Below are 26879 nucleotides of genomic sequence, written 5' to 3' on the forward strand. Positions count from 1 at the left end.
ATCCACCTTCATTATCCCAGGTTGTCCACCTATTAACTGAGACTCAGCTTTATCACCAGGAAAGTGATCTGCCTGAATCCTGAGATCTTTCTGAATACTAAACTCTACTTTTGAATACTCACACTCTAATTGAGTGCTAGAAACAAAATGAACAAGCAGAAGAAAAAAAAAAAAAATCCAGTGGTCTGGGAGGTGGCGCAGTGGATAAAGCACTGGGTTCTCAAGCATGAGGTCCCGAGTTCAATCCCTGGCAACACATGTACCAGAGTGATGTCTGGTTCTTTCTCTCTCTTGTCCTATCTTTCACATTAATCAATAAATAGAAAATCTTAAATCCATATGCAAAGCAGATATGAATCTGATGAAAACCTCACTGAAGACGCTGTCCTTCTGAATCTGTTATATGGTAATTCAGCCCTGAAAAGAAGCTGGCATTTAAGCTCATCACAATTCCTTGTCGTGTGCAGTAAAAATACTGCGACTTGGTTTGTCTGCACCCAGCCTTGGTCCTAGGAAACTCACCACAAAATACAATGATCCTTCATGTTAACAACACTAGGCCAACTCCCTTTCTTCCTTCCTTCCATTTCTTTTTTCCTGTCATCTTATCTATCATGTTCTCCTTTTTGGAAATTTTATCTTTTTTGCTTCTTTGGTTTTGTTTTTTAGTTTTTTTTTTTTTTTTAGCAGCCAACAGGAGTGCACACAATGAATACCCACGCAGAAGGCTTGAGAAAAACTGGTATCCAGAAATAAGTCAATGATTCACCTTTCTTTCCATTCATTTGACTTGCTTATCTATTTGATGTATGCTCTTTAAAAAAAAAAAGGAACACTGTCTTTTTAGGAAAATACAAATTCTGCCTTTGACTGAGATTAAATTAATGGAGCCTGTGTCACTCTACTTTGTGGTTATCTCTGTGGGGCTTGGTGCCTGCCCCACACCAAGAATCTATCACTCCCGGCAGCCATTTTTTCCCATTGCTGGGCTAGCTTCTCGGGCGGGAGAGAGATGACCAGGAACTCATGGCCAAGCAGGAACGCAATATGCCCTCCTTTATTAATCAGGTACGTCACCTTTTATGTATGCCTTCACCAGTAGTGGCAAGGGGAAAGGAAATGACTAGGAGAGGGGGCGGAGCAGAAAAAGAGTGCAAACAGAACATAGAAAGCTTCCATCTAACCAGTGGCCAGTCACCTAACTCAAGTTGGACGTGCTAAGATCGACCCAGTCTGGAAAAGAGAAATTTCCCATGAGTGGTCATCCCACTTCCGGTTATCTTGTCCATTTCCAAAACTCTCTCCCTTTACACTGTCTGAACTGGAAGACGCTTTGAAGAAGGTTAAACCAGGAACAGCTGCTGGCTATGATAACATCACCCCAGAACTCATTCTTAACCTGGGTCCTGCAGCAAAGAAGTGGCTCACTTCATTCCTGTCCCACATCTTGGAATCTGAGTCTATGTCCAAAGTTTGGCGTCGTGCGAAGATTATAGCGGTTTTGAAACCAAAGAAAGACCCAACACTGGCCGCCAGCTATAGACCAATTTCTCTCCTCTCCGTGTGTTACAAACCCCTTGAGAGGCTGCTTCTGTCACGTATTTCTCATCTTACAGAGAAATTCCTATCACCCGCCCAAGCTGGTTTCCACCCAGGAAGATCTACCTGCGAACAAGCCCTGGTCCTCTCAACTTACATTGAAAATGGATTCCAGAAGAATTTAAAGACGGGTGCTGTCTTTGTTGATCTCACAGCAGCCTATGACATGGTCTGGCACCGTGGTCTCTTAGTCAAGATCTCAAGATGCCTGCCTCCATGGGTGGCCAACACTATATCGTTTCTTCTCCAAAACAGAAGATTCCGGGTGCATCTGGGTGACAAGTCTAGCAGATGGAGACTTGTCTCAAGTGGCCTCCCCCAGGGCTCTGTTCTGGCTCCTACGCTATTTAATATTTACATCAATGACCTCCCAGAAACTTCTTCAAGGAAGTTCATCTACGCCGATGACATCTGCTGCGCAACTCAGGCCATCAAAGTTCGACATCCTCGAGGAAACACTCACGAAAGACATGTCTCTGATATCTGATTACTGTAAAAAATGGCGACTAATCCCTAGCACTGCAAAAACGGTATCATCTGTTTTCCATCTACACCATGCCTCGGCCTCACATGAGCTTAATGTGCAGCTTGGCGATACGAGAATCCGGCATGAAGCCCAGCCAGTCTATCTTGGCATTACTCTTGATTGCACTCTGTCATTTCACAAACATCTCATAAAAACTGCAGCAAAGGTGGGCGCGAGGAATAACATCATTGCAAGACTGTCCAGCTCCTCATGGGGCGCGAGCGCTTCCACACTACGATCATCATCTCTGGCATTATGCTATTCCACTGCAGAATACTGTGCTCCAGTATGGTTCCCCCATGTCCACTTGGTCGATTCCAAATTATATTCCTCCATGAGGATCATTTCTGGAACCATCCGTTCCACCCCGGTTCCATGGCTGCCAGTTCTTAGCAACATCGCCCCGCCAGATATTCGTCGGGATGCGGCATCATCTAAGTTCATTTCCCATGTCTACACTCGACCGGACCTGCCAATATACGCGGATATCTTCGCCCACCCTGTCCAACGCTTGACGTCTCGTCACCCAATCTGGTCCCCTACGCCTACACTGAACTTCTCTGTTCCAGACTCTTGGAAACAGAGTTGGCAGTCAGCTGAGGTAAAGAACAAACACCTCATCACAGACCCCTGCAAAGCATCAACCCGGCTTTGACCTAGCACGTTATGATTGGGCCCTCCTCAATCGCTATCGAACAGGCCATGGCCGGTGCGCCGCTATGTTCCATCGCTGGGGAGCCAGAGACGACCCGAACTGCCCCTGCGGCTACAGACAGACTATGACCCACATAGTCAATGACTGCCACCTCTGCAGATTCAAAGGAGATCTCGAAACTTTACATCAGGCTCAACCTGACGCTGTTGACTGGCTGGCTACGGAAGAAGGGCAAACAGCTAGAAGAAGAAGAACCTGTGAGGATTAAACCAATGCCCTGCAGGCAGGGCGGGTCTCAGGCAAAACAGTGATTATGTAAATAGACCACAGCATCAAGCAATGCAGCAGACCTGGCGTAATGAACAACATTCCATTTCATTTTTCTTTAACAGAACAGAGAGGAATTGAGTGGGGAGGAGAAATGGGGGGGGGAGAAAGACACCTGCAGACAAGTGTCACCACTCATGACGTGCTGCCCCTGCAGGTGGGAATCAGGGACTCAAACCCAGGTTCTTAAGCAAGATATGTGCACTTAACTGGGTGTGCCACAGCCTGCCCCCCCCCTTTTTTTAAGCAGAGCACCTATCAGTGCTGGGTATTAAGCCTAATACCTCAGGTGCTTCAGGCCTGGAATTCTGCTGTACTTTCAGTGACACTATCTCCCCAACTCCTGAAACCAGCATTTAATCTGAGTACAAGTGCTGGTGGATGGCGCTGGGATCTGGGTCCAGGGCCAGATGACAGGACCTGGTAAGGGCTCTGAGTTCACAGAGGGCTACTCAGAAGAGGAGAAGAACTCATGGGGAACTTCTGCATCCCCACTTTTCAGTTAATTCAACTAATGTATTAAAGGAGCTGTGTGCTGGGCAGAGCCCTGGCCTGTGTGGGGTGCTGTGGAGAGGAAGAGAGAGCTCAGACTTCTCATACTAAGGAAGAAGACCAGCCACCGACACAGAAACTAAGGAAACATCATCAACTTGAAAATCAGGAATCTGCCTCAAGAAGAGGACTCCTGTAGAGAGAGTTGCAGTGGAATTTTCCCGGACACACGGAGGACAGGTGGGTAGGGAACATGTTTCTACTCACCAAGGTCATTGTTGTTCATCATTGCATTGGATGCCCGCAGCCGAGGCCCCTGCTGGGTGAAGTGGTAGCCGAATTTAAGGAGCGTAGCGTTTTTTTCCAACATATTCACGATCTCCATTTCCACTTTATTGCCCAGGGGTTGACTCTTTAAGAAAATAAAATAATAATAATAATAAGAAGAAGAATCACTCTTGATGCCATTTGTGTAGTACCTAAAACTTCTTCATAAGCAGAAACCCTGAGGCATAGGGCAGGGACCTTAACCGCCCTCCTAGAGGAAGCTCAGTCATGGCGGAAGGTCACATAGCCAGGAGGGAATGAGCTGAGATTCAAACCCAGTTCTGCTGGCCACCAAGAACAGCTCTTCCTGCTGTCCCACAGCCTGGAATACATGAGGAGAAAGGACCTTCAAGTCATCTCATGTCCAGAACACTGCTAAAATCTCCCTTCTCGGGCTATGCCCTGTGCTAATTCAGAATCACTGGAGGTGACACTCAAGCGTCTGTGATTTGTAAGACTCCTCAGGTAATTCTGCTAGGCAGCCATATTGGCTGATCACTAATTTAGACTAATCTCGTTAGTTCACAAATGAAGAAACTGAGGTCCAGCCTGTGAGTGACTCCCCTTCAGGTGGGGAGCTGGGGGCTTGAACCAGGATCCTTCCATGGGTCCTTGCACTTTGCACTATGTGCGCTTAATCCACTGCGCTACCGCCCGACTCCCACAAGGTATTTTTAAGTAGAAGCTCACCCAAATACCCCCCCCCCCACTATCAATGTACTTTGAGGTCTTTACAATCATAAGTATGTGTGCGGACTGTGTAAGTAGCGTTACATAAATATGGTCTGTTTCAGGTACTCAGTGTCGTTTCGTGGCTGTCTTTCAAGTCTGGTCGCCAGAGATTTACATTAGCACAGTATATTATAGCCCATGCTCTACCGTAAGGCTGTGCTGTCATTTATTTGAACAAATCATTTTTCATGAATGGTTGTTTCTCCCATTTCCCCTAATTATAATAATTGTAAACAGTGAGCATACTTATCATACCCTCCCCAACGCTGTGTACTGTCAGATTTTCCTGATTCATTTTATTTTTTCAATCTTTGCCCAGTGGTCACTGTAGATTTGGGGGCTAAGGAAGTGACATGATCAGAGTGAAGCTAGCTCTGGTCTCCCCCAATTTACTGTGTGACTTTGGATAAATCCATCTCTCTCTCTCCCCCTCTCCCTCTCCCTTACCCTCCTTCTCTCTCTGTTTTACCAGACCACTGCTCAGCTCTGGTTTATGGTGGTGTGAGGGATTGAATCTGGGACTTTGGAGCCTCAGGCATGAGAGTCTCTCTCACTGGACCTCAGAAAGAAAACTTTTGTTTTCTTCCTAGTTTCCACTAGAAAAAGAATCTGATCTGGAAAAACAAGGAAACACATTCCACGTCCTTGAGCTTTTCTGAAAACATTCAGCACATCCTCACTGTCAAATACTGGAGTGGGAAGTGAGCTATCTGGCCAGCACCCCTTCCCACTACCTCCGGCAGAACACATCTGGGTGGGGGGGGGGGGCGGCTCATTCTCCAGCCTGTGTGTTCTGAGGGGCAGTTCTGAGATGGCTAGCTCCTCTGCTGAGAGTGAGAGGCACATCCTGAGCTGCAGAGAAACACTATTTGAAGATGGTTTTCTAGGGCTGGGTAGCGGCACACCTGATTGAGCACATGTTACCATGCACAAAGACCCAGGTTCAAGCCCTGTTTGCCGACTTGCAGGAAGAAAGCCTCACAAACGATGGGGCTACGCTGCAGGTGTCTCTCTTTCTCTCTGCCCTCTTTCCTTACCCTTCCTCCTTCAATTTCTCTATCAAAAAGAAAAAAGGGAAAAAAATTGAGTTGTTTTTTTTTTAATGGCTGGGACCTACAGGCATCCTCTCCTTAATGCCTGCTCCCTAGGAGTGGACATGCCTCTCCTCTCCTTCCCCAAATGCAGTCTGTGCCAGGGAGATAACTCAGCCTGTTAGAGCACTAACTTGCATGCCTGATGTCTCGAAGCAGAGGACACAAGTTCAATCCCCAGCACCACCTTATGCTGGAGCGGAGCCTTCTCTTTCAACCACACCCTCCTCTCTCATTTTCTCTCTCTCTTGCACAAATAAAAAAATCTTTTTTTTTTCTAAAGGGGGGCAGAGAAATACCTCATGAAGTAGAACCCTGCCTTGCCATGTGTGTGACCTAATTTTGAGCTCTGACATCACATAGGAGCGCTACAATGGTACTGGGGGGAGTTCTGGTACTGGGGTGTCTTTTCACCTACTTATTGTTATTATTAAACCAGAGCAATGTTCAGGTCTGGCTTACAGCAGTGAGGTAGACTGAACCTGGGACTATAGAGTCTCAGGCATGACAGTCTCTTTAGCACGCCCTGTCTGTCAGTCAGTCAGTCTGTCTGTCTGTCTACCTATCTAAAAACATCATCCTAGAGTGCGGTCTTGGTGACACAGCAAATAAATAATAAATAAACAAATAAACAAAGACAGCCTCTCTGAAAGCTAGGCCACCACGGTGCCAACCCAGCTGTGTTCCTCTATTGGTCTGAGGCCTCTGGCATGTCCCATTCCTTCTCTGAGCTTCACTTTCCCCACTTGGAAAGAGCTTGGACTAGAGGCTTTCTGAGTGCCTCCCACTGTAGGCTGCCTCCTCCTCCCCCTTCCCACCCTTTCTGCTGCCTCATGGCATCTTCGGGCAATGACAGAACACTGCCTGGAGATAAAGAGACCAGCAGAGTAAACAAACAGTTTCTGAGTCCTGGTTCTCAAATGTGTGTCTTAAGCCAGCCTGTGAAGTTCCTTGTCACGCTGGGTAGAATTCCCCAAGTCCTGTTCTCTGGCCGTATAAGGGAAAAAAAGAGGACAGAGACTCACTGACACAGGTTACAGACACAAGTGCTGAGGAGAAGGCTCTGAGAATAAGGAATCAATCAAACGCCACTCACCACCTCCTCTTAGCCACACCCTCTGGCTGGGGGCACCCAGAGAGCAGCTGGCCATGCCTACTACGTCTCTTGAAATGCAGTGAGGGGCAGCGGGTGCTCTTCCCCAGAGCCTGGGCCAACAGAGCCGCTGCCCCCAGCTCCCCTCCCCAGCCATACACTGCATCTGGGCTGCAGGCACATAGGAGCACTTCCCACAGGTCACTCTCAGGTGAGCTGTTAGAGCTCCACACTGCTCCCAGGCTCTGAAGCTCTTTCCCCACCTGCCGGACTTCCAAGAAGCCGTCCCTGATGCCTGCTCCTGACTAAACTGATTCCTACAATGGCCCATAGGACCCGCTGTCTGTGGCTTGCTGGAGCTCCTGCTTAGATGGCCATCACTGCACTAATCTGTCTTCCCACCCAGTGTGGAAATCCAGACAGACAGGACAGATCCCGATCACACGCCAGAGGACTACACTCATAAAATGAACTGAAACAGGGGGTCGGGCGGTAGTGCAGCGGGTTATGCGCATGTGGTGCAAAGCGCAAGGACCAGCGTTAAGGATCCCGGTTCGAGACCCCGGCTCCCCACCTGCAGGGGAGTCGTTTCACAGGAGGTGAAGCAGGTCTGCAGGTGTCTGTCTTTCTCTCCCCCTCTCTGTCTTCCCCTCCTCTCTCCATTTCTCTCTGTCCTATCCAACAATGAACGACATCAACAATAACAATAATAACCACAAAAAGGCTACAACAACAAGGGCAACAAAAGGGGGAAAAATGGTCTCCAGGAATAGTGGATTCGTGGTGCTGGCTGGCACTGAGCCCCAGAAATAATCCTGGAGGCAAAAAAAAAAAAATGAACTGAAAGAGGCATCTGGGATGAGGGTGGTCTGGCGGTAATCAGTGTTCATGCCCACGAAGAAGCTACAGTAGGGTTCAAGAACCCAGACAGGCCTGGTTCATGGACTTTGAAGTCACAGAGAGGGACCTGGGTCCAGCTCTCTGCCACTTAAACGAAGCATAGGGAAGCAAACATTCTCTCGCCAGATGTCAGTGAGAGAGAGGATGGTGGTTGGCACCGGCTCCAGCTCTGGCGTTGAGAGTCGGCAGTGAGCAGGAAGGCAGGCAGCCCTCAGGGTCACGATGGCAGACAGGCTGTCCTGGGATCCAGGTCTCAGCTGATATTGGGGACATCCCTACTTGCTTCCGGGCTTAGCTTAGGGTCATGTGAGTAGCCAGTCCCAGAGACGGGCCCACGACAGTTGCCAAGCCTGCTGCAAGCCTTTGTTCCCTTTGCTCTGCCCCTTCTGACTCCAGTAAAACAGGGCCAGGGATGGCAGAAAGCACAGGGGGCAGGGCTGGGAGTGGGTGATACAGCAGCAAGGCCACGTGTCAGAGAAGCAAAGAACCCAGTGCAACAAATCCACACAACAGTCACTGCTGAATCATGTGGCCTCTTCCTCTTTTTAAAGACAACAACTTATTTATTACTTTTGATAGAACAGAGAGAAGCTGACGGGAAGGGAAGACAGGGAGGGATAGGAAGAGAGAAAAAAGACACCTGCAGCACTGGTTCACAGCTCGTGAAGCTTCTCCACTGCGTGGGGGGGGGGGCGGGGGACCAGGGGCTTAAACCTGGGTCCCTGCATGTGGTAATATGTACACTCAATCAGCTGCGTGACCTGGACTCCTCTTTTTTAATAATTTTTATAAATATTTATTTATTTTCCCATTTGTTGCCCATTTTTATTGTTGTTGTTATTGATGCTGTTGTTGTTGGATAGGACAGAGAGAAATGGAGAGAGGAGAGGAAGACAGAGAGGGGGAGAGAAAGATAGACACCTGCAGACCTGCTTCACTGCCTGTGAATCATCTCCCCTGCAGGTGGGGAGCCCGGGTCTCGAACATGGATCCTTATGCCGGTCCTTGCGCTATGTGCCACATGCACTTAACCCGCTGAGCTACCACCCGACTCCCCCCATTTTTTTAAACGATGTATTTATTTGTTAATGAGAAGAAACTAGAGCACATGGGGTTCTGGGGGTTAAATTCAGGATCACGAGCTTGAGAGTCCTTTATTCACTGCACCACGTGCCAGGGTCCTTTTCCCTCTTTTTTAAACTTCATTTGTTTTATTTGATAGAGCAGAGAGAAACTGAGAGAGGGAGACACCTACAGACTTGCTTCACTGCTAGTGAAGCTTTCCTCTTGCTGGTGGGGACAGACTGGGAACTCAAACCTGGGTCCTCGTGCATGGTAGCAGATGCACCACCCCCTGGCCAGAGCCCTTTGTATGTGACTTATCAGAGCGCCATTTGAGGGGAAGCAAAATTCCAGACGAGACTGGGCGTGTTCAGGGTGGTATGGCTGTAGCTGCAAAATTCCGTTATCAAGGCTTGGAGGGCAGAGCGTTGTTGGATTTCGCCTCCTGCCACTTCACTGTTGAGTGACCAATGTGTACAAACAAGAGCAGTCCTGCTTACCAAGCACCACTGCAGGACTAAATCCGAAGCTGAGCACTACGGAGGTGACTCAGACACAGCTCCAGCTTCTGAGAGGGGAGGCCGAGGTGTCAGGAGACCCAGGGAAGGAGCACCTAGCTCTGTCTCTCTCGAGCACCTAGCTCTGTCTCTCTGAAGGGATTCACAGTTGCTGGCAGGATATTAAAAAAAAAAAAAAATGTGTGTGTGTGTGTGTGTGTGTGTGTGTGTGAAGCTTGCAAATTCCCAGTGTAAACACAGCCACTTGGGATGTTTTGCAAGGTGTCACTGTACTTCTCTGGGAGAGTACTGAGAAAAGATGCGTCTGATCAGTTCTGGCAAGAGGCTTCAAGCTGGTTTGAGAACACCACATGGGGAGGAGGCCTCAGGGAACTGGCAGGGTGAGGAGGAGTTCTCCAGGCAGAGGTGGGATGGGGCAAGGGAGGACACTGAACTGACAAGAGAAAAAAGGCCCGAGCAAAGGCAGAGAGGCACAAAAGTAAGTCTGAAATAAACTATGAAAGGGTTTGAAGGGACTGGGAAGCAACTGTCCAAAGACTTCTGGAGGCTGGCGATGTTTGAGTTCTTGACCTGGACAGGTCACAATGTCGTAGCCTTAATAAATCTTTCTAAAAATTCTTTATTATCTTTTACTTGTTAATTCATTAATTTATTTTTTAGATATTTATTTATTCCCTCCTTTGCCCTTGTTGTTTTATTGTAGTAGTTACTATTGTTGTTGTTATTGATGTCGTCCTTATTGGATAGGACAGAGAGAAATGGAGAGAGGAGGGGAAGACAGAGGGGGAGAGAAAGACACCTGCAGACCTGCTTCACTGCTTGTGAAGTGACTCCCCTGCAGGTGGGGAGCTGGGGGCTCAAACTGGGACCCTTATGCCGGTCCTTGCGCTCAACTCCCTGCGCTACCGCCTGACTACCTCTTTTACTTATTTATTGAATAGAGACCGGCAGACAGTGAGAGGAAGGGGGAGAGGAAGGAAGAGAGACAGAGAGATACCTGCAGCACTGCTTCACCACTTGTGAAGCTTCCCCCCAGCAGGTGGGGATTGGGGGCTTGAGCCCGGGTCCTTGGGCATTGCAATGTGTGCACTCAACCAGGTGTACCACCACCTGCCCCCAACCTTAATGTAGCCTATTAAAAACTATTTATAAAATGGAAATATTGACAAGATCATAAGATAAGAGGGGTACAATTCCACACAATTCCCACCACCAGAATGCCGTATCCCACCCCTCCCCTGATAGCTTTCCTGTTCTTTATCATGCCTGCTACTATTTGCGAAGCTGTACACTCAAGTCTTTGCTTTTTTGTACACCTTTTCTTTTTTTTTTTTTTTGCAATAAAAGATATATAATGTTATTCAAGAATAACCAGTTTGCAATTTGCTGCTTCCTTCTGATTTTATTTTTCTCATGAAATGTTTCATGCAGGATAAAGGGATAACCAATTTCCCTCCCAGTAAGGAAGAGAGCATTTTAACACTGGAGACAACATGCTGGGCTATGAGAGTCAGAGAGTTCTGGATTCACATTCTCTTTTCAAAAGTGTCAGCTTGGTGATTCTGAAAAATTGGCTTATCTTTAGCCTCCCTCCGTTGCCTTCTCTTCTGCAAACCAAATCTGATAATGCCTACATCCTGCAGAATTACTGATCATAGAGTTCAAAGGTCAGAAGTACAAACCATAGCACCCATCCCACAGTAGAGGCAAGACACTCAAAACATGTAACAGATATTTTACAAATAAAATAGCGTTCCTAGCATCATCCTATAAAGTCAGAATTGAAAAGGTTATCTTAAAGAGAAATGTCTGGGGGGTCGGGCGGTGGCGCAGTGGGTTAAGCGTACATGGCGCAAAGCGCAAGGACCGGCAGAAGGATCCCGGTTCGAGCCCCTGGCTCCTCACCTGCAGGGGAGTCGCTTCACAGGCGGTGAAGCAGGTCTGCAGGTGTCTGTCTTTCTCTCCCCCTCTGTCTTCCCCTCCTCTCTCCATTTCTCTCTGTCCTATCCAACAACAAACAGCATCAACAATGGTAGTAATGATGACCAAAACGAGGCTACAACAACAAGGGCAACAAAAAGGGGGAAAAAATGGCCTCCAGGAGCGGTGGATTCATGGTGTAGGCACTGAGCCCAGCAATAACCCTGGAGGAAAAAAAAAAAAAAAGAAAGAAAGAAAGGTAATTTAAGAAAAAGAGAGAGAGAGAAATGTCTGAACTATAGAAGCCATTGAGAAATGGTAACCCCATAAGGATGAATATAAATTAAATTTTTTCTCAGAGAATAATCTCAATGGTAATGAGACTTAAAAACCCATAGAGTGTGGGAGTGTGGATTGACCTGTCAACACCCATGTTCAGTGGGGAAGCAATTACAGAAGCCAGACCTTCCACCTTCTGCATCCCACAATGATCTTGGGTCCGTGCTCCCAGAGGGATAAAGACTAGGAAAGCTATCAGGGGAGGGGATGGGATATGGAGGTCTGGTGGTGGGAGCTGTGTGGAGTTGTGCCCCTCTTATCCTACGGTTTTTGTCAGTGTTTCCTTTTTATAAAAAAAGAAGCATAAGAGTGGAGGATGACTGGAAAGCGAGCCTGGAGAAAGATGCCAAGCTTATTAAGGGGTGAGGGTGAGACTATTGTATGGTTCTAAAGTCCTAGGTTCAATCCCTGGAAACACCATAAAATAGAACCGAGCAGTGCTCGGGTAAAAATAAATAAATAAATAAATAAACAAAGCAAGAGAGAACAGAATTGAACCCAACGAGCAGGATGTATAAGGAGCCCGTCTATACTGGATGCTAGGAAGGACAGTCCTGCTAAGAAAGGAAGGGGTGGCACCCGGGAGATGCATATTGCATGAAACATTAAACACTCAAACACGAGGTCCTCAGTTTGATCCCCAGCATCACATGAGCCAGAGTGATGCTCTGGTTTTCTTGCAAATAAATAAATAAATAAATTATAGGGGCTGGGGCAGGGCAGGTGGTGGTGCACCTGGTTGACTGCACACATTACAGTGTACAAGAACCCAGGTTCAAGTCCGTGGTTTCCATCTGCAGGGGGGAAGCTTCACAAGTGGTGAAGCAGGGGCTGCACGTGTCTCTCTTGTCTCTCTCCTTCTTTCTCTCTCGATTTCTCTCTGTCTCTAGCCAATAATACATAAATAAAAATATAGAGAGGACAAAGAAAGACGGGTGTTCAGGGAACGGAGTTTCCCCTCACTCGGGGGACACCGGCAGAAACTGGAAAAGCAGTAGGTGGCAGTGATGAAGAAGGGAGGGAACGGACTGAATGGCCTGTGGGCCCTGTAAGCTGGGCTCTGGAGCTTTAGAAGCAGAAGCACGTGGGAAAGCGCAGAGCAGTGACCGCCACGGTCAAGGACACAGAGCACCGGGGCCCTCCCGTCCAGCTTACCTGGTTATCGATTTTCAGCTCCATTAGAGAAGTGTTGTGTGGGAGAGCTTCCACCAGGCGCAGAATCCCCGCTCCAGACATGAAGTTGGATTCCACGTTCAGCGTCTTCAACACCGTGTTCACCTTGAGCATCTCAGCAAGGGCCTTGAACCACAGACAAAGAAAATGAGGGCCGGGTGGTGGCGCACCTGGTTGAGCGCACATGTTACAGTGCACAAGGACCCAGGTTCGAGCCCCCAGTCCCCACCTGCAGGGCCCAGCAATAACCCTGGAGCTCATTCATAATCCCCTCTGTCTAAGAGCTTTTGCTGACATCCCTATGCTGACATCTTGAATCTCATAAAAATTAGCTATAGGGGAGTCGGGTGGTAGTGCAGCGAGCTGAGTAAGCACAGGTGACGCATAAGGATCCCGGTTTGAGCCCCCGGCTCCCCACCTGCAGGGGCGTCACTTCACAAGCGGTGAAGCAGGTCTGCAGGTGTCTTTCTCTCCCCCTCTGTCTTCCCCTCCTCTCTCCATTTCTCTCTGTCCTATCCAACAACGACGACATCAATAACAACAATAACAATAAAACAACAAGGGCATCAAAAAGGAATAAATAAATATATTTTTTTAAATTAGCTATAGGGTCTAGGAAATTGTCTGAGTCCCTGGCCACCACCAGGGAGCACCTGCACCAGGAAGCTTTACAAGTGGAGGAGCAATGATGTGGAACCTCTCCTCTCTCTGTTTCTTTCCCTTTCCTTCTGTCTCTCACCCACTTTCACTCAGAGTGATGATCCTGCAGGCATGAAGCCCCAGCAAAAACCCTGAAAATAATAATACTAATGCTACAACCTCACCCATGGAACTTCCTATTTAAATTGCTCTTTATAGTGATGTTACCTATTCCAATAGATTCTCTTTTCTTTTCTTTGGTAGAACAGACAGAAACCAAGAGGGAAGAAAGGGTGAGAGAGAGACATCTGTAGCACTGCTTCACAGCTCATAAAGCTTCCGTCCTGTAGGTGGGGACCTTGGGCTTGAACCCAGGTCCTTGCACATGGTTTTACGTGTGCTCAACTGGGTGCACCACCACCCAGCCTCTAGAGTCTCTTTTCTCAGGTCTGAAAGCACAGCTGCTTCATTTCTCAGTGCCTACACCATGCTCAGCACACAGCATCCACTTAGTGACTAGTGGAGTTCCAGTCTCCCCATATAGTCTCCATCTGTCTCCCCCGCTAGAATTCCATCCTTTTCTGGGCAGCAGAGAGGGAAGCCTAGAAAACCAGCTCACTGGGCAAGAGACAGGACAGATGAAGGGGAGGAGAGGAGCTCAGGTGGCCCCAGCAACGTTTGGGAGAAACTCAGCCAGGGGGTGTGGATAACAATCAGAGCCTCTGAGGGGAATGAAGTAATTAGCACTTGGTGGAAACAAGGTGTCAGGGAGGAAAGGAGACACCAGCAGCCGACAGGCCTAGGATGGATGGATGGGACCCGTGGGCACTGGCTGTCTGAAATGATCATCTAGCCAGCAATTTCCTTCCCACCAGGACTGACAGATAAAATCCTAAGCAAGGCTCAGCCCCCTACAACCATCACTCTCCTTAAGATGCCTCCTTTCAGTGTGTTCTTCATGGCATGACTATTTTCTCTGTGTCTCCTGAGGGAGGAGATAGGACTTTTTTTTTTTTTTTTTTTTGCCTTTCTAGTAGCTGAGGGATCGCTCAGTGGTACAGCATAACCAGTAGATGTGTATAAATAAGGTCCCAAGTTCAACCTTTGACACTGAATATGCTGGAATGATGCTCTGGTTCTCTCTCATTAAAAGAAAAAAAAACTTGGGGGTCGGGCGGTGGCGCAGTGGGTTAAGTGCACGTGGCGCAAAGCGCAGGGACCGGCGTAAGGATCCCAGTTCGAGCCCCTGGCTCCCCACCTGCAGGGGAATCGCTTCACGGGCGGTGAAGCAGATCTGCAGGTGTCTATCTTTCTCTCCCCCTCTCTCTCTGTCTTTCCCTCCTCTCTCCATTTCTCTCTGTCCTATCCAACAACAAAGCAACGTCAACAATGGCAATAATAACTGCAACGAGGCTGCAACAACTAGGGCAACAAAAAGGGGAAAAATGGCCTCCAGGAGCGGTGGATTCATGGTGCAGGCACCGAGCCCAGCAATAACCCTGGAGGGAAAAAAAAAAAAGAAAAAAGAAAAAAAAAACAAGTATAAACAAAATGGTCTGTTTACAAGTGAAATTTGAAATTAAGTCCACAATCCCATTTACATTACCTCCCCCCCCCCCACAACCACCATCACCCAAATGGAATGGTCAAGATAAGACAGTTAGCAAAGCAGGTATCAGACACAGATGGACAAAACCTACAAAACTATGGGGTGTGAAGTTGAAGAAGTGAGTCAGTATGAGCCACTCCATGATCAGTGCTAAGAAGACTCAACATTTCTGTCAAGGTATCAGTTCTTCCCAGAGCCATCTGTCCATTTAATACGACCCCAAGTGAGACCTCAGCGACCTGCTGTGTGCATGTTCCTGACTGACTCCACCTCGACTAAGTGACCAGCCCCTACCCCCGTTCTCCGCCCACGAGTACGGTCGTGATCACACTCTACTGTTCTCCTTCGGCTGCCTGGCATGGACCAGTGGACTGTGACATTCACGAGAGTGAGAGCTGGGACAGGCTGGGTCACAGGCTGTTCCCAGAGTCTGATTCTGCGCTGGGCAGAGAGACTCTTTATAAGTATGCTGGCTTTTATTATTACTAGTGCCTCTGGGGTTATCGCTGGGGTTAGGTGCTGGCACTGCACATCCACTGCTCCTGGCGGCCATGTTTTCCATTTTATCATAAAGGATAGAGAGGAACTGAGAGGTGAAGGGGAGTGACAGAAGAACAGAGAAATATAGCTACCTGCAGAACTGTTTCACTGCTTGTGAAGCATCCACCCTGCATTTGGTAGCCGGGGGCTCGAACCCAGATCCTCGTGCGAGTCCTTGCACTTAGTACTATGTGCACTTAGCTTGGTATACCACCTGCCCCCCCCACACACATTTTTTTCTTAAGGGACTGATGGCTACTTTATTACAGGTACAAATTAATTCAATTAGCTTTATTTTTTTCACTAGGGTTATCACTGGGGCTCAAGTGCCTACATGACCACTCCTCCAATCCCAGTGGCCATTTTTTCCTTTTTTAAATAGAAACAGAAAAATGAGGACAAGGGAGGGAGAAGACACCTGTGGCACAGTTTCACCACTTGTGAAGCTTCCCCCTGCAGGTGGGAGCCAGGGGTTGGAACCTGGATCTTTGAACATAATAACACGTGTGCTCAACCGGGCGCATCAAACCCAGCACCCAAGTAGCAATGTTTTTCAGACATGGGTAAAAATAAGTAAAACTGATCAATTTTCAATGTAGAAAAACTGAGGCTCAGGGAGGGGCAGGTTCTTGTTGAGGAGGGCTGTGCTGTGTAGAGGCAGATCCATGCCACTTGTGTTTAAATATCAGCTCCGACTTTCACTTGCTGTGCAACTAAGTACAAGGCAAGTTGCGTGAACTCTCAGCAACTCCTGGTTCTTCTTCAGTGAAGTGGGTCAGGGCGTCTGTGGAGGTTGGCTTGGATACAGAACAGAGGATGCCTGTGTAAAGGCCATTCTGTACACACCCTGTCCTGGCTCCAGGCCCAGTGTCCCTCACCACAGCACAGCACAGCACAGCACAGCACATAGGCTGCTTCATCCATTTGATAGGACCAGGCCCACAGGCCTCAGCCCTTCTGTCTCCAACCTCTCCCCCACCACCACTGAAAGGTACGCACATATGCCACTGGGTCGTTGCTCCGTGTCCCCACGATGCTGAACTTTTTCACATACAAGTTGTCTTTCAGGGCTTCTGCATACGCCTTGAGGGTGGGTATGGGGATATTCTGCAGAGAGAAATGCAGGCAGTGACCAGCTGCTTGTGCTGAGGGCAGGCTGGGCAGACAGAAGGGGCAGTGATCCTCTCATACTCGCGGCCCGATGCAAAGCGAGTCTCTGACCATAACCCCGAGTGGGAACAGGCTTCTGGTTTTGCCCCAAATGGCTGAGGTGTGGGGGGAAATCTTCCCTGCAAACTCCAGTTAGGAACTAAAAGTCTCTCCCTAAAAGATGATGTGTCCATTCCTGGAAGAGCAGGACAGAGCACTGCCTCACATCCGCAAACCCTGTGTTCTACCAGAGCAGTCCCATCCATGGTCACCTGGGACACTCTCTGTGCTTGTGGAGACTGTGGTGGGTGGTGCTGGGGAGGAAGTCAAGCCCGAGAACGCAGAGGAGAATCAAGGACTCAGAACACGGCGGCGTAGCGGTAGGTGGGGACCTGGCCTCCACCATGGCGATCAGTTCATGTTTCTGACTTGCTCTGCAACTCTGGAGAAGTCTCTTCCCTTTCTAGACTTGTTTCTGGAAAAACCTAACTGAACTAAGGCACTTAGACAACAAAGACGTGTGTTCTAGAGGGGCTCGGCCCTGCTGCACAGCAAAAATTCTTGGGGAACTCTGATGCCTGGGCCTGTCCCAGACCAATGATCAAGGGTGGGGGAAAAGATCATAACAGTTAGACAAAGAGACTCTCATTATGCAAAGAGCCTCTCATGCCTGAGGCTCCCGGGTCCCAGGTTCAATTCCTAGCACTACTAAAAGCCAGAGCTGAACAGTGCTCTGGTAAAACAAAACCGAACCAGAATCTCAGGGTCTGTACATGGACACTGGCACACACACTGTTAGCTCTTTGGATGAATACCACTGATCTAGTCCAAGTGTCTCCGGTGCAAAAGGAAAGCTGAAAGAGTAGAGGTGAAATCTTTTTTTTTTTTTTTTGTCTGTGCCCCCCACCACAGATCCCACATCCCTCCAGGCTCTGAGCCAGGCTGTAGCGTTCTGAGACTCGCCAGTGTCTCCCACCAGGCACACGGCAGACGATGGAGGCACCTGAGACAGAAGCTGGCTGTGCTTTTACGGCTCTCTCATTTCACAGTGTCACTTTAGCTCCCCGTGGGAGCGGAGCAGGGGGAGTCCAGGGGCAGGAGAACACTGTGGGTGCAGGTTTCCAATCTGATTGTGCTGTGGGCTTGGCGATCATTGAAAAGAAAGTGGAGAGGGGAGAAAGAAAACAAGAGATGGGGAACGAGGAGCCAGCTTCTGGTCTTACCCCCGCACCCTCCCGGAACTAATCTCACTGGCCTCTGGGACAGAACAGGTGGGCAGGCAGCTGGGCTTGCTTCTTAATGCCCTGTCCAGCCTGTCCGTCTTTCCCTCCTCTGCCTTTGGTGGCCATGTGGATAATGTTTGGAGAGATATGGACTAAAGGTTTAGAATGTGTCTTTGGATATTTGGGCTGGCAGTGTCCTGTCAAGAGTTGCAGAATTCGCCTTGACGTGTGCCTGCTACCACAGCGTGGTAACGGAGTGGGTCGGACCTCCCCAGGGCTGGGGCACTTTGTGAGCCTGGGGGCACTGGTCTTTTCTGTGCCGGGGATCCTGTGGAGCCTGGAGCATAGCACTCAGTTTGATCTCAGGGAACCGTTCAGTGTTTTGAATAACATGGCAGGATTCCAGAGCGGAGGCTGGGCTGGCCCCTGGTGAGTGTCTGGGCCTGATGTCAGTGCTCCGAAAGGAACCAGGCCTGTGGGGTATGCTTGGCCAGGACCATCCTCCCTCAGAAAGGCTGTGCTCTCCAGTCTTGATGCAGAGGCAAGTAGGATGCAGAATCCAAACAGGACCCTGCTGTCTCTGCAAATCCCACTCTAGGCTCCACTTGCATCCGGGTGGCACTGCCTCAGCTTCCCCTCACCCCCAGGGGAAGTGCACTTTACCCGGATGTTGTTGAGGTTGACCTCTTCAAGTTCTGGGTCGTTGTTCTTGATCCGCTCCAGCGTTTCCTCCACGTCTGTTGAGTTTGGTTCTTCGTCGGGCACAGGCTTGTACTGTGTAGGTTTGATCACACCTAGAGTGACCGAGAAGAGGCGGCTGGTAGGAGGTGGGAGAGGAGGAGGAGGGGGAGGAAGAAGAGAGGAGGACTACTTGCCCTCAACACAAGGACACTTAAAGACAGTGGGGGGCTGAGTTTAGGGACATGTGAGGGCATATGTGAGAGGCCGCAGGAGGAGTTGGAGGAGTGAGGAGCCCTGAATGGTGGCCAGGATGTCTGGGGACCTGATTTTTGACTTCCTGCAAGAATTAGGTAAATTAAATTCTCCAACCTAATGAAGGCTGTGGAAAGGAAAGACATGTGTGAGCCTCCCAGAGGGAGACAGAATTCTTCTTCTGACGCTCTCATGTCTCTTTGGGACCAAAATTCCAACTTGGAACAATTCAAGATGGTGCAAGGTCAGCACAGGGGAAAGGATGAGGGACTCATGGGACAGAAGCTGTTCCAACAGAGACAGACCCTCCGTGTGGATGCAGGGCCATTTCTGATCAGGACTGGGGGCCCAAAGCAGTGGTGAAAGGGTGAACTTTCCAGAGGACAGTGCTGGGACAACAGAATATTCACTTTTTAAACGAGAGTTTGATATCATTTCCTACCATAGACATTAAGGAAATGAATTTTTTTTGCCTCCAGGGTTATTGCTGGGGTTCAGTACCAGAACTACAAATCCACTGCTCCGCTGGCCATTTTTTAATGAATAGTAGGACACAGAGAAATTGAGAGAGGAGGGGGAAATTGAAAGGGAGGGAGAGAGACAGAGAAACACCTGCAGAAACTTCTGCTTCACTGCTTGTGAAGCATCCCCACTAGGTAGGTGGGGAACCGGGGGCTCGAACCTACATCCTGGCATGCATGGGTCCTTGTGCTTAGTACTATGTGTGCTTAACCAGGTACTCCACCACCTGGCCCCCAGAAAATGAATTTTGAAGTATATCTCTGAAGTGTTCAGGGGAAAATACAGCAGGAAATTCCGCTCATGTGGGGATGGGCCCAGGACGGCAGGAGGGGAAGGTGGATAGATCTGACTACGTGAAGAGGGAAATCTGTTCTGTAAGCCAGTGTGTGTGTGTGTGTGTGTGTGTGTGTGTGTGTGTGTGTGTGTGTGTGTGTGTGTGTGTGTGTGTGTGTGTGTTGGCACAGGGGGGCAAGAGGCTGGAGAATGCAGCTCATATCCACGCTGTCCTCTGGGGCCGGGGGAGCGCATGAAGCCCACTGGCGGGGCCATGTACTCACTGTTGAGTCCCTCCTTGTTCACGATGGAGCTGCTGCCCAGGGCCTGGTAGTACTGCTGGTTGCTCATGAGCGTGTGCATGCCCAGAATAGCTGTGGGACAGGGGAGGGCTCGTCACCCTGTCTGCTCAAATATGCAGCCTCCCCCCGCACTCCCCCACCCCCGGCACAGACATCCCACCTCCCCCTCTGGAAAGTTTTGCTCTCAACAAATATTGCTCTCATAGCAAGCAACATCTGCCTAGCATTTTACCAAGTTTCTTTTCTTTTCAAACATATTTTGTTTAGTTAGGGGAACTATATACCTCAAAGTCAAAGTGCTTAATGATCCTCCGTGATTAGACTTAGCCACAATAAGCTCAACAACCTAGCAGAAAGACCTAAAAAAGGCACCATAAATGGTCTAATGAAATATTTATTACTTAGGCCTAGACACCCTCCTCTCCTCCTCTCCACTCGCTGCCATCACTATCTACTCAACCTACTACACAAAAGAAAGTAAGATATAACTCCTTCCCCCCCCGCCCATGTCTTCTCTTCCTGACACGTTCAGAATAGTTTTCTTTTCTATCTGTCTTTTTGGTCACCACTGTGGGGGGCTTCACCAATCCTGGATGATTTTTTCATAGAGGCAGAAACAAAGAGACACATGGAAAGAATGAGAGACCACAGGACTGAAGCTTCCTCCCGTGTGTTGGGGGCCAGGTTCTAATCTAGGTTTCATACATGGCAAAACGGTACACTAGCCAAGTGAGATATTTCGCCAGCCCTTGGGATGATCTTCTGATTTACTTTATCTTCTACTGATATTGTTCAAAAGATAAATATATTTTCTCATGATTTTGAAACTTAAAGACAAAATTGTATATTCTTTTTTAAAAAATATTTACTTATTCCCTTTTGTTACCCTTTTTTTATTGTTGTCATCATTGTTGGATAGGACAGAGAGAAATGGAGAGAGGAGGGGAAGACAAAGAGGGGAAGAGAAAGATAGACACCTGCAGCCATGCTTCACCGCCTGTGAAGCGACTCCCCTGCAAGTGGAGAGCCGGGGGCTTGAACCGGGATCCTTACGCTGGTCCTTGTGCTTTGTACCACCTGTGCTTAACCCACTGCACTACCGCCTGACTCCCTGTATAATCTTTTTAAAACTTTCCTTTCACTCTAAAACTATTCATCAACAAGATATAGGTCCTAATCTCTCCTGACAGCATCAGCATTATTGCTACCCCTTGATAATCATTAGAAGAAACACTATATACAACTGGCCAGGGGGTATACTGGCAAAAATATGTATATACTTCTTGATCAACTAAAGAGCAATTATTGTTCCTACGACAACCTTTATTAGAATCATCAAACAAGGCAATGCAGTAAACTCTGAGTTAACTTCGATTCCACTAAAACCCTAGGTGTATTTCCTCCCCAACTTGAGGCCAGACTTCATAGGCCTAATGCCAGTTTGGATATAACAAATGACACTCAACGCTTTAACCGCTGGGAGAAAGTCCAAGCTCATAAGGTAAAGAAGGGACTTGCAAAAGCTGGAAAAGGGCAAGAGACTGGCTCACTTCATGGTGCCCTTTTGGTCACTACCAGGGGCCCTAGTCAGGGAATCCTAGGATTTCTCCATAGATACAATGGGCCTAGAACTCTACTACATTCCTCTCTCCCACCATCACTGGTCACTTCCATCAGGAATGTCATCATAAGCCCTCTTATGGGCCAGCCTACTCTGCCACGTGAGGAAGACTGGTCCTGAAATGAGTGCAGCCTAAATGTTTCCAGCTGTGACCATGGACTTTGAGGTTAGAGCCACGAGGACTAGGAGGTTACACATATTCCTATGCTAAATATGAGTAGATATGGGCCCTGCATCAGACAGGTGGGGTAAACAGTTCGCTGTATATATATTTTCGTCACGTTTGGGAGCTACTCTCTGCCCTAATCCAGCTTTCTAGCCCTAAAAAATCTGACATCGTCTTCCCAGGCATTTTGTCCTGCTTCAAATCTTACTGCCTTTCAGCTACCAAGTTGCAGATGCTACTATGATTCCATCCTGACTTCTCTGGCAGACGGCCTCACCAATGTGTCCTGGAACCTTACCTCTCCAGAGCCCTGCCCCACTAGGGAAAGATAGAAACAGGCTGGGGGTGTGGATCCACCTGTCAACGCCCATGTCCAGTGGAGAAGCAATTACAGAAGCCAGACCTTCCACCTTCTGTACCCCCAAAAGAATTTTGGTCCCTATTTCCAGAGGGGGGAGAAGTGTTAATGGAAGATGACTAGAAGGCTCTGAAACCCAATTCCATCAGGACCCAGAGAGAGAAGAAGAAAAAGGAAGGACACTTGGAAGTAGTAATAGGTGTAGGTGTGACTTAGAAAGGATGAACCATAGGGAAAAAATTACAAGTATATATGGAGAGTTGGTTCTTCTTCTCCTCCTCCTCCTCCTTCTTCTTCTCCTCTCTCTCTCTCTCTTTTCTGTAATGCTGGGGTGGGGGAGACCTTGAACTGAGACCAGACCACTGCACAACTGTGGTTTATGGTGGTGACAGGGATCCAACCTGGGACCTTTGGATCCCTTCCTCGCCTCGCTTCTCCCACAGTGCTCGGTATCCTTGTCATGGCACATTAGTTACACGGTACTAGAGAGATCTGGATACAGGTGTGCTTTCTTTACTGGACTGTGAGACTCTGGAAGTCAAGGGAGAACTTTCTCTTTTCCTCGCTCTTGTCCACCTCTTCCAAAATGCAGTATCTGGTATATATTTGCTGACTTCTTAACTCCTTCCCTCCAGTAATTTCATTAGACGTGGTTTCCAGTTAGACAAGAATCCTAAATGGACAGTACAGAGACTCAGACTCTACTCCTGACTGTGGCTCCCAACTGCCTCATGACCTTGGACAAGTCCTCCCCACGCTCTGAGTGTCCGTCTCCTCTGCCCAGTGAAGGGGAGAAGGAGGCGAGCAGTTCTCCATGTTGACTGCACATGCAAAAACACCCAGGAGCTTTACGACAGAATGGACACTCTCCCGTGGACCAACTAACTGACCTGGATCTCTGGAGACTTGTTTTTAATCTCCTGGGATGATCCTGGTAGCAGAGGCCAAGATCATCTCCCAGCTCCTTCTGTTCCTCACACTCTGAGAGTTCACTCTGCTAAAATTAGACCTGCCTGCTCATCACTAAGGAGACTTGGTAGGGAGAGAGGCCTCTGCATTTCATTTCCCTGAGCCCTCTGGGCTTTCACCTCAGATGCAGCCGGACCACCTTCCGCGGCTGGCTTGCTGAGAGCTCCAGGAAAGATGCACACCGCATGGCTGCCCAGAGTGCTTGGAGCGGTGGGAAAGCCATCTACAATGATCAGGAGGCCAGACAGCAAGGGACAGAGGATGAGAGAGACCTGGTCCCCCGTCTGTGCCTTGGGCCTCATAACCTTGTCCAGATCACTCTCCTCTGGGGCTGCAGGTTTCTCCCCCGTCAAAAGGAGAGATGGTTTGATGGTTGCTCTCTTACCTCCACATAGGACCTGACGGCCACACAATTTCTTATCTTTTCATTCTGTTTAGTTCGCACGCCACACACACACACACACACACACACACACACAGTCATCCACACACCAGTTTAGAACGCAGTACCACACTTCTAAGTTCTGAAACCCCAAGTCTGGCTTACAAGTCTCAGGACAGGTAACAGATTTCTATGAGGTAATGTATGTCCATAGCAGTTTAGAGTAAATTAGAATTCCCAGAGAGGAAAAAGGTTTTAAGAACAAGGGAGGGAAAGAGGGAGGAAGAAAGGGAAAGAAGGAGGGAGGAAGAAGTCAAGCAAGGAAGGAGAGAAGGGAGGAAGGGAAGGGGAAGGGGAGGAAGAAGACAAGTTATTTCATTTATTTATTTATTTTGCTAGCAGGGTTTTCACTGGGGCTTGGTGTGAGCACACCAATCCATCACTCCCAGCAGACTTTTTTCCTCCTTCCCTTCCTCTCCCTCCCTTCCTTCGGTAGGACAAAGAGAAACTGAGGAGTGGGAGAGAGACAGAGAGATACCTGCAGACCTGTTTCACCACGTGTGAAGCGTCTCCCTTGCAGGTGGGGAGTGAGGGCTTGAACCCGGGTCCTTGCACAAGATAACATTTGTACTTAACTGGGTGTGCCACCACCCAGCACCCTGATTGCCATTATTTTTAAATATAAACTTCCTTTTAAAAATATTTTTCAGCTTTTATTTATTTTGGACAGAGATAGAGAAAAGTTAAAAGGAAAGGGGGAGACAGAGAGGGAGAGAGACACCTACAGCCTGCTTCATTGCTTGTGACACTTCTCCCCACTTCCTTATCCTTATCGGGGACTGGGGACTTGAACATGGGTCCTGTACACTGTAACATGTACTCTACTGGGTGCACCAGCACCTGGCCTCAGAGGCAAGTTAACTGTCCAGAGATTCATGAAATACCAGTGGCTCTGAAGCCAGGGCTTCCTTCAGCATAGCAAAGCCACCAAATCCTACCCCCCACCCCCGCTGAACTGTGCTCATGCCACCTCCCAGGAGTGAGTATGTGTGGGGTGGGTGTGGGGGTTGGGAGACAGCACATCAACATCTCCAGCTGCTTCCTTCTTTGTAGATATTGGCAAAGCTGAACTGTGTGCTGGGAGAATTCTTTTTTTTTTTTTTAAGTCTAGATCTTCCTTAAACTTTAGGGGGAAAAAAAACTATTTTTGAACTCTACAAAAGAACATCAAGTTCTCTCCTCTCTCTGCCTTCTCAGAGTTCACTCAGTTTGTAATTGCACTGAGGACGACACAGAAAGATAGCGGCACCCATCCCGGCTTCTACTGCCGCTGGCTGCTGTGCTAGCTCTGGGCACAGGCCGGTAGGCATCTCCCTGTATCTCAGCGACAGGTGAGGCACACGGGGTGGGGCTCGGTGGCACGCAGGTGCGGTAGAGCAGCTCCTGGGTGATGGATACCTTGCCCCTCCTCGGGCTATGCCTACAGACAAGACAGGACAGTAGGGGGCAGGGGTGGGGGTGGCCCTTCTGATGGGTGAGTCAGTCTCCCACCCTCAATTCCTTTTTAAAAAATATTTTATTTGCTTATTTATTTTGCCTCCAGGGCTATCGCTAGTGCTCGGTGCTGGCACTACGAATCCACTGCTCCTGGCTGCCTCCCTCCCACTCCCCACTTTATTGTACAGGACAGAGAGAAACTGAGAGGGGAGGGGGAGGTAGGGCGAGAGAAAGATAGACACCTGCAGACCTGCTTCACTGCTTGTGAAGCGTCCCCCTGCAGGGAGTGGGGGCTCGAACTATTTTATTTATTGATGCTGGAGAGGCAGAGAAAAATTAAGATGGAAGGGGAAACCAGAGTGGGAGAGAGAGACTCCTGCAGCACGGACTGCTCCGCCACTCGAGAGCATCTCTCCTGTAGGTGGGGCATGGGGGCTTGAACCCACATCCTTGTGCACTGTTATATGTGTGTTCTGACCCCTTCCTCCTCTCAATTCCTTCTTGGACTTGCCCCACCTGAAGGGTTCCAAAGATAAGTCTGGGTCCCCTCACACCTTGATAAAAAGTGGCTCTGATTTGGGGTAGCCCCAGCATGCAGCAGGAGCTCAGTGATGTCTGCTGACTCAAGGAGCAAGTGTGCGTGAGTGCCTGGCGTCCAACGAAAAGCAATAGCTCAAAGGAGGGTGCCCAGGCCGTGCCTTCTCCACGTCCCTCCAGAGTCAGGGCGACACATCTGCAGGATGCTTCCGAGCGTCCCCACCGTGGCCACAGAGCCAGGCTGCCACATGTGTACCTGCAGATCGACCTGCGCAGGGGGCGCTGCTTCACCCACAGCCCCAAGCCTGTGCTCCTGCCCCCCTTCCCAAACAAGACTCCCACGCCCCCTGGGCCCACCCCTACTCCTCTTCTTGAAACTCAGCTTCAGTTTCTGCCCTCATCGTCCTCTCCCGCCCCCCCACCAAACCAGGCCCCTGCACTCCACCTTTCTTTTCCAGACACTCATCCACCTGCGTCACTGGCCCAGGTGTTTGCTCAGCCTGGGCTCTGCCAGGGAAAGGACGGGCTTCTTCTTGCTCAGGTGACATACCTGAGTGAGCGGGCCTCCCCCCAGCCCACCCACACATGCTGCTCCTCTGTCTGGTGCAGCAATGTACCTGCACGACAGTCCGGTGGCAGTCACCCAGCTTGGATCTGATGCAGCAGACCTGAGAGCCTGTGAGCCCCGGCCCCCCCCCCCCCCCAGACCCACTGTGAGGACAGCTGGTCTCAGTTGTGAGGCTCTGGCTTGCCTGGGTCCTGACCCCCCACTCAGAGCTTCTCATCTACGCCCCATCCTCTGAACACCTGAATCTCCCTTCCCCAACCTCCACTCTCACCCCCCCCCAACTCTCCCTGATTCCCAGGTGTCAATGACTAGGCGTGACATCCAAAACCTTTCCTGATGTGTCAGGCCTTAAGCCAGCAGCCCCCTGCTCTGCTCCATCCTCCATTGCTGACACTGTGGCCTATTTACATAATCACTGTTTTGCCTGATCTATCTGCTTTCTACCTTGAGACCCACCCTGCCTTCAGGGTATTAATTAATCCCACCAGTTAAAACCTTCACAACAGTTGCTAAGGGAGTTTCTTTTTTTAAATTTTTTATTAAATATTTATTTTATTTATTTATTCCCTTTTGTTGCCCTTGTTGTTTTATTGTTGTAATTATTATTGTTGTTGTCATTGTTGGATAGGACAGAGAGAAATGGAGAGAGGAGGGGAAGACAGAGAAGAGGAGAGAAAGATAGACACTTGCAGACCTGCTTCACCGCCTGTGAAGCGACTCCCCTGCAGGTGGGGAGCCGGGGTTCGAACCGGGATCCTTATGCCGGTCCTTGTGCTTTGCTAAGGGAGTTTCTACCATTAATCCGCTCTTTCCTTTTCTCCACCCCTTTCCTAGCCA

At 49.0% G+C, this 26879-nt stretch overlaps 1 protein-coding gene across 2 annotated transcripts in view; it reads right to left on the minus strand.

The window, feature by feature from the left end:
• Positions 1-26879, minus strand: part of TMOD1 (tropomodulin 1) — a 94615-nt gene that overhangs the window by 10997 nt on the left and 56739 nt on the right. For both annotated transcript variants that reach the window (XM_060199144.1, XM_007524120.3), the window contains 5 exons: positions 19927-20016; positions 18578-18708; positions 16542-16649; positions 12737-12880; positions 3867-4011 (listed from right to left, as the gene is read on the minus strand). In XM_060199144.1, coding sequence (XP_060055127.1) covers positions 3867-4011; positions 12737-12880; positions 16542-16649; positions 18578-18708; positions 19927-20016 — 618 coding nt within the window. The remainder of the gene's footprint in view (positions 1-3866; positions 4012-12736; positions 12881-16541; positions 16650-18577; positions 18709-19926; positions 20017-26879) is intronic.

Source organism: Erinaceus europaeus, chromosome 10 (genome assembly GCF_950295315.1).
Source record: "Erinaceus europaeus chromosome 10, mEriEur2.1, whole genome shotgun sequence".
Classification (NCBI taxonomy): domain Eukaryota; kingdom Metazoa; phylum Chordata; class Mammalia; order Eulipotyphla; family Erinaceidae; genus Erinaceus; species Erinaceus europaeus.